Source organism: Helicoverpa zea, chromosome 8 (assembly GCF_022581195.2).
Source record: "Helicoverpa zea isolate HzStark_Cry1AcR chromosome 8, ilHelZeax1.1, whole genome shotgun sequence".
In the NCBI taxonomy this organism is placed as follows: domain Eukaryota; kingdom Metazoa; phylum Arthropoda; class Insecta; order Lepidoptera; family Noctuidae; genus Helicoverpa; species Helicoverpa zea.
The window spans coordinates 10182636-10202030 of NC_061459.1; the positions used below are offsets into that span (position 1 = coordinate 10182636).

Genomic DNA, 19395 nt, shown 5'->3' on the forward strand with positions numbered 1-19395 from the left:
TCATGCTTCAAAAAGACTAGTGCGAGTAAATATTATTTTAAATTGTCTGTTTTTGGATTGCAGGACACTTTTTACTGTAGATGTAAGTACAACACTGCTTGTTAGCATAAAGCCATTAGTCGATTATGGAATTTGTTTAGTACTTTTCATGTACATCGTCATCATCATCATCATCAGCCTATATCAGTCCACTGCTGGACATAGGCCTCTCCAAGTGCACGCCACTGAGATCGATTTTCGGCTTCTCGCTTCTCTTTTCATGTACGAACAACACTAATTTAATGTCAAATGTCAAGGTGTCATTCTCAATGACATTTCTCTCATGATCAGTATTTCTCGCCGATTGAGGAAATAAATCGTTTGTTGTTTTACTATGATAATATTGTATCTAAACGACTTTACTCATTTTCGTCTGTGAGGCATTAGTTTTAATTTAACAATAATATGTTTTGTTAGTATCTCTTGTGTTACGAGAAGGATAAACATGGAGTTTTTGAAACTTTGGTGGTTGTTCAGTTTTTGTACTATTCAGGTACAAGGATCGACGCATTGGATGGTCACTGAAGGTGGCCTTATTCAGCCTCGGGTATGATAATAATTTCCTGTAGTGTATTATTCTTTACCGTTCAGAAAAACCCTATTATAAGTTATAAGCTATAGATTCAAATAATATGTATTCTTTGTTAATTGGTATGTTATTTTGAAGAAATGGTATTGCTAATAGCCTTGGGCAGGAATCAGTTACGATATTGTTGTTGCCATTTCAATTATCATCTCAACCTATAAATAGATCTGTAGATGAAACTTAGTTAACTCCAAAATATGTCACACCGTCTTCACATTACAAAATTATTTATTTTTATCAAAATAAGTTATGAATGGAATACACCATAATTTTAAAAATTTCAGCTGGATTCTCCATTCAATTTAGTACAGCCATATGACTTACTGGCGTTCCTAAACCAAGACACGCGCTGGGACAATATTATAAACTTACATCATTACTTGGCCAAACGACAACAGATAATAAGAGGATTGTGGGCCGACCTTGAGCGTGATACAGATATAAACTCATTACTGATTGAAGATGAGTACTGTGTCAAAGTAGGTCAATTAAACCTGATAGACTGGTATACATCCTCTTTAGAAGAAGCAAAAACAAAGATTGGGACAGAAGAGTTTACTCTCCATAATTTGAATTATGGAGACGCTGATGTCCCGGACTGTAAGAAGATTTCTTCGTTGACTTTCAGTATGTGCGCTTTTGAGCATTTGGAGGTATGTTCAAGAGAAAAAAAAAACTATCAGCCTTACTTAGAAACGTGAATTAAATAATAAGTAATACTTAAGGGCTGTTTAAGAAAATTCTTACTTATAAACGTTGCTTAAGCACGTCTTAACTAACATTTAAGCACTACTTAAGACTTTAAGTAGTGATTAGTAAAAATGTTGCTAAGAAGGCAATTAGAGATTTTTATAAGTAAGGGGGTATATTTATAAATCTTTCTAATCATTAATTTATTTATCATAAAGCAAGCAGTTATATGGCATTCTTTAGGAGAAGTGTATTTTTAGTAGTGACCAACAATTGGTTGATGTGATGATGGTGATGAATCAGTTATTTCAGATGCAAATGTTGTAACTTTGTTATTATAATTTTTCAGAGTATGCAAAAGAGAGAGAATCTTAGTGTGAGTCCTGAAACATCTTTACCTGAACATATGTCATCTAACACAGAGATTACAGAAATGAGTGTTGATCAGTTCGGTCACTGGTTAGCTGGAGTTCTTAAGAAGAATAGTTCTTCATGGCTACATTACAATATGGCTTCTCTTTATTGGAGGGTTAGAGGTAACGCTCCTAAAGCTATGGAGTGTAGCCGCAGGGCTGTGCATTATGCACCTAGGTAAGAACAATAATATTTTAAAATTATTTAAACCCCTTCTTTGCATGGATCCACGTAAAACAATTAATTTTTTATTGTTTTCTAAAGAGCATATGGCTGTATCAAATTTGATAATATGTACTTAATAATGGACCATTGTGGTTTGGATATGTGGCCACTGTTTCAGTATGATAAATTCTTGTAAAGCTATTCAATAACAGACAATATGATCTAAATATCCTTGTAATGAAAATATCATATTTTCCTCATAACACTAACATAAATACTCTAAATGTTATACAATTTTAATTGCAGAGAATACAAAGACATAGCTCTTTTAAGCATGGGATTAATACTCCATCGTAGTAAAGTGGCAGATGATGCTATTATTGTTCTCGGGGCAGCCGTAGACCACGATGAGCATTGCCCAATCAATCATTTTATACTAGGCAATGCTTTCGCAGTCATGGGAGACTTTAACAGCTCTTTAAAACATTTTGACACATGCCTACAGTTGAATCCATCATTTGATTTGGCAGAAAGACATAGGAATGGACTGTTGTGTCATAGTTTTGTGTTAAAAAGATTGGAAGTCGTTCAAGAGTGAGTATTAATGTGTTAATTGGTGTTGTTTTATCCTCAAGTCCTTTTAAGGATAATTGTTTACTGTTGTATTCTATTCTCACCATTATGGGTTTATGTTTAACATGCCATTGTTATCTTCCAATTATAGAATTTTTAACTTTACAGTACTTTAAGTAGACTGCGCGAGGAATTGTCGCAATACATTGAACGAGAAGCTCATTGGCTAAAATCCCAAGCTGCTCTTATAAGGACCATGGAACTTACAGAAGAGTTTGGTAAGACATCGGAAGAAGTCAATTGTAATTTCTCTTTTGCCAATGTAGATCAAAAATACCTACAATTTTTCTTATAGATTTCATGGACGTAGGAAAAAGCTTCGACAAGATGTCAGAACTAACAGGTTTAAATATGAGGGAGTTAAAAAAAGAAGGGGACAAATACTCGTTAATACAATACTTTTTGGACGGACCTACATACAATGATAACTGGTTGAAAGAGAAAGGAGTTCTTGCGATAGAGTCCGCATATAGTTTACGAAAACTGTTGCAACAAATAGGTCGACATGTCACCATGGAAGAGGTTGAACCCCTATATGATAATTACAAAGAGACTGATGGCAAAATAGTAAAAGAAATCGGACCAATACCGTCTTTACCCGATTTGTTTCCAGATTCTGTTAATGGTAAGTTTTAGAAACATATTTTATATATTATTTTATATAGGTATCTTATTTATCTTCCCTTTACTTTCACTATGTATTTTTTCTACTCACTTCTACATAATGCTATTCTATAAAAGGGTCATACCATCACCGGGAATCGACTTAGTTGCATGTATGTTTGCCAATGTTATTTGATTAGCAATAATAACGATTGTTTTCATGCACAGACTTTTCAATAATCATCAAAGAAATCAAAGATATTCAAGATTTAGAAAAAGCTGATAGAGAGAAACAGAAGCAAGTCAAGACTCCAAAACCTGTTGTTAAACAAAAGAAGATTGATCCTCCAATAACTCCTGAAAAGAAACCAGCCTATGAAATTGAAGAAAATATTCTAGAATATGATACTGGAATTGTACTGTAAGTATATCATACTATCCTACTGATCCTACTAATATTATAAATGAGGAAGTTTGTGAGAGCGTATGTTTGTTATTCTTTCACGCAAAAACGGCTATACCGATTTGATTGAAATTGGTATGTAGATAGGTGATACCCTGGATTAACATATAGGCTTCTTTTTATCAACACACCACGCGGGCGAAGCCGCGAGCGGATGCTAGTTTAGGCATAAATAAAAAACTTACTTTGCTTTGGATTGCCAAATACAACATTAGTAAGAATAGCACATAAGAAAAAATAACCGGTAGCAGTGAAAATGTATGGCTATTCATATGCTAGCAGATAGACAATTTTTTTAATACATCCAATTAACAAGAATATATTTCCCTAACAGGAAACTCGGTTATATGTTTTTATAACATTCTTATAAAATCTGTTTCATTATTAGATATCCAACAACATTAAAAGTAAGTCGAAATACAGAAGAATTCGATAAGGAACCTGAGTGGCCGACAAATAAGAATTGTAAAGACAATGCACAGTCGTTTCCAGATAATTTAGAAGCTGTATACCAAATATTTTTACCATTTGAGAATAAAGGACTGAGGTAAATATAATGTTCCCTATTAAAATAATTATGCTGTATTTTATTCTCTTTTTTTTATCAGTGTGACCATGTTAACCAAATGTAAAGTAGACAAAGTAGACCCTTTTTCCTTTAATTCTTAAATAAACATCTTCCCTATAACATTTCATAGCTTCATTGCAATTAAAAGACTATTAATAAGTTCGGATTTTACAAAGTAAATGGTTGTTTTCGAAAATTAATGTTGCTGTTGAACTTGGGCTTTTGTCCTAAAAACAAATACCGTTGTTGTTTGCAGATTAAGAACACTGCTGTCAGACAGGATCGGTGTGCCAGCGACTGTAGAACACGAGTTACCGTGGCATCCACCCAACTGTCCCAATGACAAGGAAGCCGCTACCTTCACGCAGAAGAAAGCGCAGAAGTAAGTTATTTCAAACAGTAAATTTTTAATGCCTACTTGTAACATGGTGCAGTTTTTCCAAAAATAAAGAGGTCTAGCCATAGTATAAATGTATAAAAATTGCTGAGTTAAAACGGTATAGATGTTTTATTTCCCGAAAGCGGTTGACCCAAACTTCAAAATTGTGTGTGTGTATATGTACTGTACATGCAATAGTGTTTGTATTAGTGAGCTCGGGAGCTCAGTAGGGGTCGAGTCGTGGAGTCATAGAAAGACGAAGACTCACGAAGGTTCTGGTCTGTACCTAATGCTAATGTGTGAATTTATATGTGACTTCCTGGTCACGATAATTTGAAATCCAAATATTATACATTCTTTACGTAAGTTCGAAGATTCGAAGAAGAGGTTTTGATATGCATTTTTATGGCGACAGGAGGTTTCTGCTAACTAATATTCGAAAGTGTAACTTAAAGCAATTTCATTTATTTCCAGGCCACAAATAGTAAGTGACGTCATAGTAACGGAGCACTTACGTGAAAAACTATTAGAATACGTGGGGAATGGCGACATTGAGTCGGTGCGTAACATGCAAGATGCTGAAATAGGCCAGCGCATTTACGCTGCTATGCAGATGGTAAGATCTCATAATCTTTCAGGGATATAGCAAAATAGCGGTATATATTTTAAGCTTTGCGTTAAGATTGAGGCGATTTCCTAAAATAAAACATATAAATATGTAGGTCGGTCTTACATGAGGCCCATATTTAAATGAGATTGCACTAAATTTCGTCAACACTGTTTTATCACACATAAAAAAAATATTCTATTCCTTCCAGAAATTAGCTCCAAAATGGGTTCTATACACCCTTTCGTCTCTCTACTGGCGTGTTAGAGGCAACAACGTGAACGCCTTACATTGTATAATGACGGCCAGTAGAACTGTCGAGGCGAGGTTCAAAGATATAGTGCTGATATCTTTGGCCTCTATTTATTTGGAAATGGGCTATTTTGATGAATCTTTGGCGGCCGCGGAAGAGGCTTTCAAAATGAGTTTGTATGAGGTATGTATGTTTAGAACGTATTTACTAGTAATAGAGTAATTTATATAGAACAAAATAACGTCAAGTAAATAGTAAGCTTTTCTAAGGACCAAATACGGATTTCTATAAACCGTCTGTAACTGTTGATTCGCCTTCTAGAGAGTGCTAAAAGTTGACATCAGCAAATAAGCATATGGATAGTTTGTTTTTAAAATCCACCAAAAAGTCTACTGTTTTCCTAATACTAATGAATTTTATTTCAATCAAAAATATCTCTGATATTTTTTCTAAGTAGACTTTTTTCTGTCAGCCAGCAACAAACTTCATACTCGCTGAACTGAACATGATAAAGAAACATAGAAACACACACATGTTTCACCTCAAGCAAGTGATACGAGTAGAGCCAGGGTTTATGAAGGGACTGGCCAGGAATATGTTATACGGCTGGGCTTGTCTGTTCAAGCAGGTTAACGTGCTGCAGGAATTTGGTATGTGTGTTTTATAGTTGTATAAAGGTACGCTTCGATCCAAAGCGGCAGCATTTCATGTAAATTCATACAAAGCAGTAGCGCAACTGCGGCCGTCTTTATTCAGACGCGGCATATGGAAGGCAAGAATCTAAAAACAACCTTATAACTTCTGTTTATTTTGATATTTTTAATTCTGAATATATTTATCATAGGTTTTATGTACAGTCTGTGACAATGTTTTTTTGACACAATGTATTTATGACAGTTATTGTCGTGAGAATGGGCAGGTTCCAAAGAAGGCGTGCCAGGACTTTTCAGATTTTGCTTGATGAGGAATAAAATGACTAGACCTTACTTAGCAAAAACTCATTCTTCTCTTATTAATTTATAATGTCCTATTGACCATTACGGTCCCTATTGATTATACAATATATCATAATGACTACAATTTCTTAGTTCGAAAATGAAATACGCTTATTATGGTTACAGAATTCAGTGAAGCAGATATATGCACACAAGTAGAACCTGGCATGAGTATGGTATGCGAGAAAGATGGTACCAACTGCCATCTCACTAACCTACAGTGTTTTAACGCCCATTCAGATCGTGGTGAGTATAGATAACTACAATTCTCTAAATACAATCTTGTTTTGAAAGTAAAAAATAATTGTTTGACAGAAATATAGTTGATTGTATGTATAAGCTGCTCATTGCAATAAATAGTGAATGCAGAATACGTTTTATCTTTGCTTCCAACACATTTCTTCGAAATTGAGACGGAAAGGAAATATAAATATGTATAAACAACGTTTATAACGACATATTTGCTTCAGTGCAACACCTACCTACTTGTCTACTTCTAACTTTCATTTCATGTGACTCGACTATTAGGCCTTTAAAAATGTTAAGAAAATTATAGTAGGATGGAACTCATTGTAAAAACAAGAGAAAACCACAAAAAGATAAGAAAAATAAATTACGGGCGATCTGAAGTTTCATCCTACTATTATTTTATTATGTTTTAAAAGGGATCTACTCTGGTATATTAATAAGCAATCTTTCATTAAATAAATCTTACTTTATTGTTTACAAACTTTTCTTGTATTTTATCTGTCTCATCTTACCAGTGTTTCAACTAACCCCCACTTAATTTAGATATGTATCTAATTGTCGCAGAAAGCAGCACTTTAGTGAGAATGCTTGAACTAAAAGATGATAATATCCAGGGTTCGCCGGTGGACGATCTCAATGACGGTCTGTTTGACCGTTTCGTAGACAATATGCCGAAGGAACGGTTCGATAGGGCGGCACATCAGAGGAACTTTGACGCCATGATGAAAACTGTCGGCAATGAGTTGAAAGGCTGCGGGAATAGGGGATGTTCAAGTAATTGTTGTTTATTTTTATTTTATTCTAAAAAAACTAATAAATTTGTTTGACCGACTCCTTTTTGGAAAGTCAGTTAAAAAAGCAGTGTACTCATACTTATATGAGGTATTTCTGATTTGTGATGTGAATTGTAAATATTTATTTTTCTTGTTATCAATTTTATTGGTTAGCCCTATAGTTGCTGACACACTATTCTTAAAAGAAAATAGTCTCAATATTTTTTTGCCTAGTTAATATTGTTTTCAAATTAACGCTGAAATGTATTTTCAAATCATGATCTTTTTCATTATTTGAATTCAAAGTGATAGAGATATTATACCCTATTACAAAGAGAATACTTACCATATTTGTATGTCACAAAGGTATTCAACCAGCCGACTTGGCGTTGAAAGAAGAGGATTGCACTTACCAGCATTTAGAACTGGGTTATTGGCTGCATATCATCAGTTTTAGGGAGCTGCTTAGTGAATCTGATTCTAAGTAAGTTTAACTTTCAAACTTTTTTTCGTTTCAGTATCATCTGGATGGCACGTTAAACTGTAGGTCCCGGCTGTCATTGAACATCCTTGGCAGTCGTTACGGGTAGTCAGAAGCCAGTAAGTCTGACACCAGTCTAACCAAGGGGTATCGAGTTGCCCGGGTAACTGGGTTGAGGAGGTCAGACAGGCAGTCGCTTCTTGTAAAGCACTGGTACTCAGCTGAATCCGGTTAGACTGGAAGCCGACCCCAACATGATTGGGAAAAGGCTCGGAGGATTCTGTCATCTCGACGGAAAATACTTTACGCACATGGATAAAAAGTAGCTTATATGTTATTTTGATATGGAACCATTATTACAGTGAATTTTCATCATCATACATTCTACATACAAAGTTTTGCATTTATAGTTACAGGATTACCTAAGATTATAAGTGGTCTTGAAAACTAAGTATACCTCAGTTCGATAGTCTAGCTTAGAACCGCCCAGTGCCATTCAATGGATTTTTTATCAAGTCCATCGGAGCATCCAAATATATGAAGAAATTATTATTTGATTAACGCTATATGCTCCGACAAAGCAGGCAACTGACTCCTATGTAAACTATTTTCTTTCTAAATGACAGTCTTTTTCAGGTTACCATCAGAAATAACCGCACTACAACCATCAAGCAAAAAGATACCAGAATGTCGCTTGAACGTTGATCCCTCAAAAGATTTCTTCCTAGAGCGATTAATGAGGGTAGACACGGAAAATTGGGAACCTGTGCTCAGTTTAATGCACCAGTTTGCAGAAATGTTCAATTTCTATGATTATGTCACCCTGGGAGCGAAGATAGCTAAATATGTGGAAACTGTGAGTATAGGGGTTTTTAATGAAAATGCGGGTTTTTATGTGGTAGAATTATATTTAAAATTGAAAAACAACTTAACAATAAGACTTAACATTGTGAGCTCTAAATTGATATGATTTTAAAAGCTTTCCAATGTCTTTTAACGAAATTGAAGAGGTGTCAAACAGTTCTTTCTTACGTGTGTTTGCTGTGCAATATATCTTTAATGTTTAAACAGATTTTCAAAGAAGAGTAACATTCGAGTCAATTTTCTAGATTACAATTTTGTACCGCACAAAGTATCTATGTATTTCATAACAATCCTACCCAGAAATATTGTAAATGTAACGGAAATATTTGTCATCACAAGTTTTAGGGTAAAATATGCAATAAGCGACGCAAATGGACCATAATATATCATATTTATATGTAAATATTCAATTGCATATAATCTAGTAATGTGTAATCTGGCTTCCTCCCAGCGGCCTGGCTGCTGGGCGGGCGCGGCGGCGGCGGGCTGGTGGTGCGGCGCGGGCGGGCGCGGCGCGTGCGCGGCGCGCTGCCTGGCCGCCGCGCAGGCGCGAGCGCCGCCCGCGCTGGCGCCGCAAGCTGCTAGAGCACTCACTGCGTTGCTCGTCATGTATGTTCACTGTAACAGTTATTTAATCATATTACTTAAGGTCCGAGAAAATATAAAAATGAACTGTCGTACCACAAAAACTTTTAAACGTCTGTTGACACTTGTCTAAAAAATGACAGATTATGACGTTGAAATAAGCCAAGTCCATTTTGCAGCCACATTTTTTTTAGACAAATCTTCAACAAATATTTAAGTTTTGTAGTGAGAATTTCGTATCGATTAAACCTTCCCTGGATCTTCAATGACCTTAAAATATTGTTTTTCTATTTAAACAGACAGTCAAAGATAAAAGACGCTAAGGAAGTGGCCTACCTCTCATTCTACACACAACCAAAGAGTAAAATAGACGCGTTCCTAGTGGGAGTATCGCACACGTACCTTGTAAGTATTTTTTTTACTTATGTTTGAAAATCTCAATATTTCTCGTCTTTCAATATTGCGCAGTTTATATATTATCTATAAAATGATAAAATTTTTGCCAGATTAAAAATTCAGCACAATTTAGATGCTTATAACATTAACATAATTTACCCAAAAAATTGTTCCTTTAAAAACATTCAACAAAAGATATTCAAGCCATTGTGTGAACGAACGAATTTTCAGAAGTGGGCTTATAGTATATTTAATAATTTCTAGGCGGAATACGAACCGGCAGTGTGGATGTATCGCTACGCTCTCACCTTCGACGAAAAGTTCCTACCGGCGAAGGCATGTCTTCATGCCACCATGTGTCTCATGCTCTTCGGCGATGCGGCCAAGGCGAAACCTAAACAGAAATAAATTATACTATAATTATGCCGAGTAAACCAACGACTGTACAAGGCGCGTCATACGGTCAATATAATTGCGCAATACAATTATCAATTAATTGACATTGAGAGTAAATGTTGCGCAATGATTGCGCAAAGTTTTTAAAAACAACATTGGTTGCGCAATCATATTGACCAGGGTGCGTCTAAGAAACTATGCTTTGCCAAAGGATCAACCGAAAATACTGATTTTAGCTTGAAGATACCTCGGGCTAAAATCACCAGATAATATTAAACTAATTTATTCGTATCCAGTAGTGCAAAACAACGAGTTTTTTCTTAGCAGTAATACATATTGATGTTCCCCAATATATACTCACTCATACCGGCTGTATTTATTTCGCTTGGAATCCGATCTGAACAAAAATAAGTATATTACATAAATGTATGACTATTACAGGCATTTCAATGATTAATAAATAAATTATAACAATAATGTTGTGACAATAGTTGTAAGTTTTAACCGAATGATTCGAACTTAATATTCTATAGTAGAAAAAGTTTCACCTGTATTTTATTCGAAGGACGATTTTCTTAAGAAAACAGCTGTTGTGGTCTTTCTACTGGTTGTCTGTTCGTTGTACCACCTCCCCACTGCCATGTCCCAACTGACCTGTGATTCAACTGACCCCAAATTATGTTTGTGTCCACATAGGCCATTGGGGCTAAGGCAACGGGGGTTTGGCGGTTAAAACATCCTGTATGTGCATTTAAAACTATATCATTATACTGAAGATTTTTAAACTATCAAATATAGAATTCGTGCATTTTTAAATGATATCAATCGATTCAAATAATAGTTATTACATGTAATTCAATCGAGCTTGAAACATCGGTAGTATGTAAGCTGTCCTACATTTAAAGTTCAAAAGTTTTTTTGTAAGTTGTATGTTTCCGCCTATAAGAACAAAATGTTGAATCATTCCTTTGTTGTCGTGTTTTACAATTTATTTCAGTTCATTTTGTAACTAACCGATTATTGGTTTGTATTTTATACCTAGTCATAGTTTTCTTTGCCTAAAAATGTTAGATTCTTGCCTAAATTATGAGGTCTATGAAAAGTACAGTTAGAGCAAGTTTTGTTACCGCGGTAATTCTTAATGTTTTTGCAGTAACATTTGTTTAGACTCTTAAGACTGACGTGTTTCTCAATTCCAATAAACTTTTTAAAATTGCATTCCTGTCTTTTATTTTCGATACCTAAGTTGGAGGCCCAATCGACATCCCTACAATAGACCACTTTTGAATCTTATGCTGTTAAAAATAAGGTTGGAAATCCAATACGTGGAAGTTATTGTCTATGCAATGTTGTTTACTTAAAACTTGTAATTAGTAAATATTACAAGTGTTGAAGTATCCCTGCGACCCTGTAAACATATGATACGAGCAATAATAGTTTATACGTTAAGGTACACATTTCATAGCAATGCAATAGGGATTAGCAATTTTGTATTCTAACGAAATCTAAAATACACATTGTCCACAATTGTTATTCATTAAGGTAGCACTACAGTGTTACTAGCATTTTATTTTTTAACTTATAATTAGGTTCAAACATAATTTTATAATAAGTGTAATAGATAGTTATGTTTATCACATAAGGACAAGCAAATAAGTTACACACTTTACATACATGAACAAACGATTTACATTTACATAAAAATATGAGATAACTATACTAGCACATAAACAACTGAGCAATGAGGTACAAACACAATCTGGGATGCTAGCAACAAAGAAATACAAAGGGACACACACGGAACATAAAGCCTAGAACAGACCGGGCGTTCTAATGTACGCATATACATATTTTGAATGTGTGTGTATACATATTTTGTGTGAGCTGGGACTCGCAACGCCTGCACAAACTTTATAAACGGACTGTAGACAAACTGAACTATGTTTAGTGGGAACGCCTAGTCTGTTCACAGCATAATAAGGTTAAGTCCTGCGTGAGCGAAGTAGCGCGATGCGAAGCGGTCCTAAGCTAATTCAAATATGTATGGCATACCGCGCCCCTTCAAAAGAATCAACTCTTTTTTATTTTCGCATCGCTTCGCATACCCATCAAAATCGCTCACATAGGACGCACGATAATTACAATTGAGATGTTCCTACAATGTTCCTCGTCGCAGGCGCAGACCGTAGAATGTGAAGCTCCGACAACAACTATTAGAACACGCACAAGAGTATATTCGTGTCACTAGTCCTGTGCAGTGCCCAATAGTTGTTTTGGGCTTCAGGCTTTATTCTTTCTTCTTTGACCGAGTCGCTTGTGCTGGAAATAATCTTAAAATAATCAATAAATAATTAATTGAATAAAATGTGCAATAACAGGTAGGTATAAATGTTACCAGAAGATTCTAAACAAGGCAATATTTTCGTTAAAAAATCATTTTTCGGTTTGTAATATCCGGACTTTATAGAAAAATTTTGTAGATATATAAAAATACAATCGTTATCATTAAAATATATTCCAGTGAAATTAAAACGAAATATAACTTTCTGATATCCAAATAATTTTAAAACACGGCGTAGTCTCGTAGCACTACGGACTATGTAGCGTTAAAAGACATCAACGACATAATTCTTGTAGTCAAACATTTTGTAACTATTTTTATTTGATTTGATATAAATTGTATGAAGGAATTACAATAGACTATATAGAATACTCTAATGAGAGAAAAATAACACAGTATAAAGCGGTACACATCGCTATGTATAAGTTAACGTTGATTAATTAACAAAAAAAAATATTTACATCGTGGCCAAGTATGTGATTTTATTCTCAACTCTGAATATACTTACCATAAAAAATTTCGATGTCTCGATACATCTTAAAATATAATAACCGTGTGTGAAGATGCTCGTAAACGACTCATTTACGAGTGGGTATATGCAGTATGCTCGTTGTTATATTATAAATAAACATTTCTTAACAATAAACGACGCTCTACAAAAAACATGAAAAGCACTGAGTGATGATGAATGTGGTTCATTGTATGTTTACTACATAAATTGACGGACAGATGCCTCAAAAATGATTGACCACATAATAAAATAATAATTCTTAATCTAATTCCCCTTCTACGACTTCAACTGTTTGGTAAACTGATCGATTTGGTAAGTCTTTTAAAGCTTAAGGAAGTTTTTAGGTTATTTTCCAGCTTTCAACGACAATTATTCAATGGTGGCAGACTCTTGAATCTTTGAGTCGAAACGAGGTACGAAATAGTCAAGTGGTCTCATGTGCTGGTCATTAATTTACCTATTCAGAAGTTCATAGTAGCAAAGTCGTTTATGTACAATTTCAGTAGGCAGAAATTTGGACTTCTGAGGAATATTGAAATGAGGACATCAAAAAATACATGTTTAGCATTCGTGCTTGTTTACTGTGAACTAGACTTTTTCTTGAAGACCGATTCATTGACTAACTGCATGTTGTTATTAATTTTTATTGGCTCTTATAGATGTAACTGTCAGAAGTAAATGCCTCATAGATGTAAAATTCCATATTTTGTTTAAATTGTTTATAAAATGTTTCTTTTTTGAATTGGTAAATAATCAGCTGTGGGTGCGTCGAGAGGGGTGTGAGTCTTTTTTATTGACAAAACCGATTCCGTTTCCGTGGAGTCCTCTCATTCTAATCGACTACCTTTTCATCGTAATACCCTGAATTTTTTTTCACCCATGTTCAGCAACCATTTGGTCTGTAATTAGGTAATAATAAGTCATCGGTAACAATAAAAGTCCAGTTGTTTGGACTATTGTGGTTGCAAGAACTATTAGGTATGTAGCTTTTACTCTCAGAGTAGTGGGAGAAACATTTCTGAAAAACTTTGGTTTGGCCTTTTAGTTGTATATGGAACACATTACACAACACACACACATCTATGGATGACCAGGAATGAATCATTTTAAGCCCTTGATTTCTTGCATGTGAGGTTTCATTCATGAAAAATGGAGGCATTATTTTTGTAATTTTCTGAAAATCTCATAAATTAAGACCAAAGTTTAAAAAGCAGACTCTATCTATCGGTTAGGGGTTAAATAATTAGAAACACGATATACGAATAATTATTAGTTACATGCGATGACTCAGGAGAGACGATTTACAAGCTGTAAAAAATGTGCGAACGAAATTAAATAACTAAAACCTAACATAAGATTCGATGAATGAATTGCTACTACATAACGGTGAGTTCAAAGAAAATTATTTAACAAGTAAGTAATACTAAAATAAACTTAAAAATAAATATGCTTCTTCAAAAATAATGAAATCAACCTCTTGCGGTAATCTCCAAAAGTGATCAGTGTAAATAATATAGCCATACAAATATGCTTCTGAGTTAAGTGAATAGGTGAAGGTTCAAATCAGCTGACTCGTCTGAATGATAACACCAACTCATCTGTAAAATATTCACTCATTTCACTCGAAATCAAACATATAATATTGCATGCAAATGTCTAAAGCACAAAAAATACAAAATCATAAATTCTAAACACAATTAACAAAAAAAATAATTTCGAACATTCAAAACACAAATGTAAAAAAAAAAACATAACGAGAAAAGCAAAGTCAAAAAGAATATCGTTGTAAGAGCATCTTCACACGCTGTTTTGAGGTCATTGACAGGACAAAGCACAATTAACATATTTTCTACAAGTACTTAACTGTTTAGATGTGTTCAATAATAATAATTACAAAACTGAAATGTCACTTTCAATGCTTAGTTCTAATAGGTACTCGAATCTAGACTGAAGTGGATTGGAAGTGCCAATCAATTTCAAACTCTTGTCCCTAAGCAAGAGAGTTGTCATTCCTAAAACTGTTATATCCGAATTTACTCCTTGAGGATCAGCTTCATAAATCCTGATGCAGTTTTCTTGTACTTCGAAGACAATGAATAGCCCGCAATAGCCGCTGTCACACGCACAAGAGTATAGATTTAACTAATCTTGTGCAGTGGCCAGCAGCTGCTTTGGGCTTCATTTTACCAACAACTGAAGATCGATCCCACTCGTCTGTGGATTTCTTGAAAGATCGACGATAGAACCACGGCGAAGTTCAGAAAACTTAACATTAAAGTCATAAAAAAAAAAAAACAAAAAAATACAAGTTCAGTTACAGAACAAAAACTTAAAAGTCAAATAAAAAATACAAAGATTAAACTATTTCCTCCACCAAAAAATAAATTCGATTTTATACGACAGTTCGGTCGGGCAGAGCGCAAAAAACTGAGGTGACTAAGGTATCGGGTGGCCGGCGAAGCCCCACGCGAGGAAACCATACTACCGGCTTAACTTAATGCACGCATATCGGAACATTCGATACTAATCCCATATTACTAGGGCCACATCGGCAATCCCAATTTATTCAGAAAAAATGTTTTGAAATGCAGTCACGTGAAAATAGGAATGAGTTAAAAAAGTTTTGTTAAAGTTTTTTTTTATTGACTATGTGGAAGTTAATTTTATTGTAATTCTCGATTTATTTATTCATTAGGAAGTGCAATATATTTTTGCTTTTTTACTTATGAAAATGTCTTTCGGCTGTCAGCTTTGTGTTGGTTTATTGGTACTTACATTATTTTCTTTAATTGTTGACATAGAAAAAGTTTATGTTACAAAGAGATAATGATGATTAAAGCAAATTGTAAAAAATATCAAAATAATATAAGGTCGAAAATACTTTGTTGCGGTATGTAACTTGAATGTACAATTGAATTTACCATATAATTATTCACCCTAAAAATATTTAAACAACAAAACATAATCTATCCAAACAAAAGACAAGAAATTAAACACAAAACAAACAAAAATACTTACTTGCTTTACCAATAAAAAAGAAAAAAAAAAACACAAATTCTCTCAAAATATAAACTTCAATTACTCAACACTTATTTTAATAAAAACTAAAAAAATAAGAAAAAAGTAGGAACAAACTATTTGTTTAGACATGTGTCGACAGGGTAGGTCGGGGCGCGAATGAACACAACGGTAGACTACCTTATGAGTAGGAGTTCGGGCCTATATTATGTGATGCCTCCACCCCTGGGCCGCTTGGCGCATGTCAAAGGCGGTCACTTGTACGTAAGTAGTTAATGCGTAGGTAGGAAGACCTAGGTAAACTTCATTAGAATGGTACACGAAATACAAGTAGCTACAGCTTATAGGCTTTTTTTGAAATAGATACCTATTGAAATGACCTAAAATTAAATAACCTTTTCTTCAAGTTAAAATCTAAGAAACTGTATAGGTGCATTCAACATTTATTTGACATGTTTAAAAAAGTCCAGATGCTTATAATTATAACAATCTGGCCATTAAAAAAATTGGTCATGAATAGCGTTTATGTCAAGAAACAAACATCCGTGAGCCATGACGATTTAGTTAACATTTTCGTAGTTACGTAAAAATAATTTTCAATTTAAGAAAACAGAGGAAGCTAGAGAAGTGTTTACTTATTTTAGTCCACAAAGGTAGGTGTTGGCATTTTATAAACGCTTTCTATTTTTGTAAATTAAATTAAATGTTAAATACGGACTACCAGAACATGACGATAATCTTTTCGTTCCACACTTAACGTAAACCTGAAACCAATCTCAAAGATTAGCAGGTACCGTCTATACTTTTTTCCGTAGTTTTTGATGAAGTTTTTCATTTTCAAATTGAATGAATTACACAAAATTTGAAAACCGTTTTCGAGTTTTGACATCCATTGCATTATTTCTTTTGGTTGGAAATTATATAGCGCATATCGTTGGCGCTTTTAATTTGGACCACAAGATTAGGCAAGGTCTTCACAAAGCCCGTACGCGTTGTTCGTACATTGCACTTTTCACCGCATATTTAGGAATACTTTCCGTTATTATTTTATTTCAATTGCTGTGTAGAAAAAGTATGCTGTAGGTTAAAATTACTTAATAAAGCTTGAATCGTAAAGCATTAGTGATTTGTTAAATATCCATTGTTTTTTAGCTATGGATTTTACTGTATCAAATGAAAATAAATAAGTGAAAGAAATATTTAGATTTAATACTTATTAGAAACCATAACAATATTTCCCTGTATAAAATTTACAGTAAAGAAAGAATAGTTTTCCCAACAAATCCTCCTCAGTCTAATACCTAAAGGTAAAAAAAATACATAGAAATGTGTCATTATTCACATTATCTCGTAAGTAGTGACAGGTAGGCTGGTCCGAGGCTAGTCGGAAGCCCTACGAACGAGGTCGGCGCCTCCCTCATTACAGGATTATGAAGTAACCGCCACAAAGATTTAAACCTGGAGGCCTATTGCAGACTGTTAAGTCAACCATGATACTGTATTTGTTAAATAATGGATATAGTGTAGGGAAGGTGCACTGGTTGCTATCTCTTTTATTCCTTAAATATTATAGATAAAATTAAAAGCGTTAAAATTATCAAAATCACTATACCTAATGAGCGTTTATACAAGGTTACTTGTAAGTAGAGCCCATCCTTTCATGCGCTGATAGTATAGGTCAATACGGACAAATTTGAACATAGGATAGGTACACTGGGCAAAAGTTAACCTTTTTCAAGATAATCGAACTTCAAGATAAGAATGTGCATTTTTGTACTATCACCTTATGAAAGGATGCGCACTACTTGCAAGTAACCCTGTATACCTACATAGTTTTGGAGATCATGTATAAAAAAAGAGTGCTTGTATTATGAGAAGTCGGTTGGACGCAGTCAAATATTAGGTATTCATGTTTCAACTACTATTATAAATATACTGTCAGAAATACAAAAGCATTCCCTCAAAGAATATAACCTATTTTTTTAAAACAGACATCGGAATTCTCCACGATATTTTTGAGGATTGTGAATCAATTAGATTATTGTTTCATTTATGTAGACTGAAGTTTAAATAGGTATTTAAATTAAGGCATATTTAAATGCTTATTTCAATGTGATCATGTTTCGTTGTGTGTTTCACCCTTTTGTAAACGTACCGTATTTTTTCCTCTGTAATCTAAAATTTTGAGTTGTGACCTATCTTTTCTAATTTATGGAGAAAAAATCGCATACTTTTATATTGTGAATTCCTAGAAGCCATACATGTTGTAAGGGTGGTCTGTTTTCCTTGGTTTGCGCCCTAAGCTGTTAATACTGGCTTAAACTGCTAGGTGGCGCTGACGGTACCATTTCGTCATGACTTTCATTACAAATCCATTTTTTCCGGGTGAAAATTCACAACAAAATTATATAATATTTTTTTTAATCATAAATATCTTTGTGACAGTAAATAATAATTATGTTTTACCTACTTTAGTTTTTGTAAAAAAGTAAAATGTTTTGAATCAGCACTTAATACATGAGTAAATTGCTTTCTTTTAATGCAGCCAATTAAGTAGAGAAGTCAAATTTAAAGAAATAATGCCATTATTATTTTAGTACCTTTTATCTAAAAAAACCGCATCCAAAATCGGTTTATCTGTTTAAGAGTGACAATACAAACACACGTAGCGGTCAAACTTAACACCCCTCATGCTTCTGGGGTTAAAAACGACCACAAGCAATGAACCATTCTATCGCTAACACAAAAGGACAGCATTAGCCGGGGCTGAAGCCCTGTAGGAAGTAGCTTCCTGTCACTTGATACCCGCGGTCAGGTGGAATGATGGCGTTGGCTATCTAGTGTTATGTTGCAAGTTGGTCTTTTTTTTAAACAGTCATTTGTTTTTTAGGGTTCCGCGTTTAAAAGGGTGAAACAGGACTTCATTACATATTCTATATCCTATCTACATACATGATACAATATCCTATCTGTGACGTAGTAGTATGGTAGACCTAACAATTTTTCTTATTCAAAAGGGGAATAATTTGTAATATTATTTTATTTATCGAGATAAATAAATAAATGTAAAAATATAGTCCATCCAGACATAGATAGATTATTGAAATATGTAGTAAGACTTCGCTGTCAGTCTGCTGGTCTATCACCACACTGTATTATTGAACCATGGTAATTAGATAGTTAACATTTTCACAGATGATAATTATAATGGTATATTGTTGAAAATCGGTTTTAGGGGTCACATATACTTAACAAATGTAATTTTTGATAGTTTTTCAGATACGGAACCATTCGTGCGCGGGTTAGACTCGCACTTGGGCGTTTTTTATTTCATTTAACAGTTCGTGTATTCAGTTTAATAAGGAAGGAAGAGGAATAGAACTATG

At 34.1% G+C, this 19395-nt stretch overlaps 1 protein-coding gene across 2 annotated transcripts; it reads left to right on the plus strand.

Annotated features, from left to right (window-relative positions):
- Positions 1-311: 311 nt before the first annotated feature.
- LOC124632418 lies at positions 312-11357 on the plus strand. 2 transcript variants are annotated; one of them, XM_047167257.1, is made up of 19 exons: positions 312-586; positions 910-1278; positions 1665-1906; positions 2201-2488; positions 2636-2745; positions 2823-3152; positions 3359-3551; positions 3982-4140; positions 4418-4543; positions 5015-5156; positions 5359-5583; positions 5873-6050; positions 6522-6641; positions 7209-7418; positions 7784-7901; positions 8535-8754; positions 9214-9371; positions 9647-9752; positions 10008-11357. In XM_047167257.1, exons 1-19 carry the CDS (start codon positions 485-487, stop codon positions 10149-10151), a joined length of 3540 nt encoding a protein of 1179 aa, XP_047023213.1. In that variant the 5' UTR covers positions 312-484; the 3' UTR covers positions 10152-11357. The 2 variants fall into 2 exon arrangements, 1 of the variants encoding a protein (XP_047023213.1); XR_006984621.1 differs by lacking the exon at positions 9214-9371 and having other exon boundaries at positions 313-586; positions 10008-10150.
- The last annotated feature ends 8038 nt before the right edge of the window (positions 11358-19395 follow it).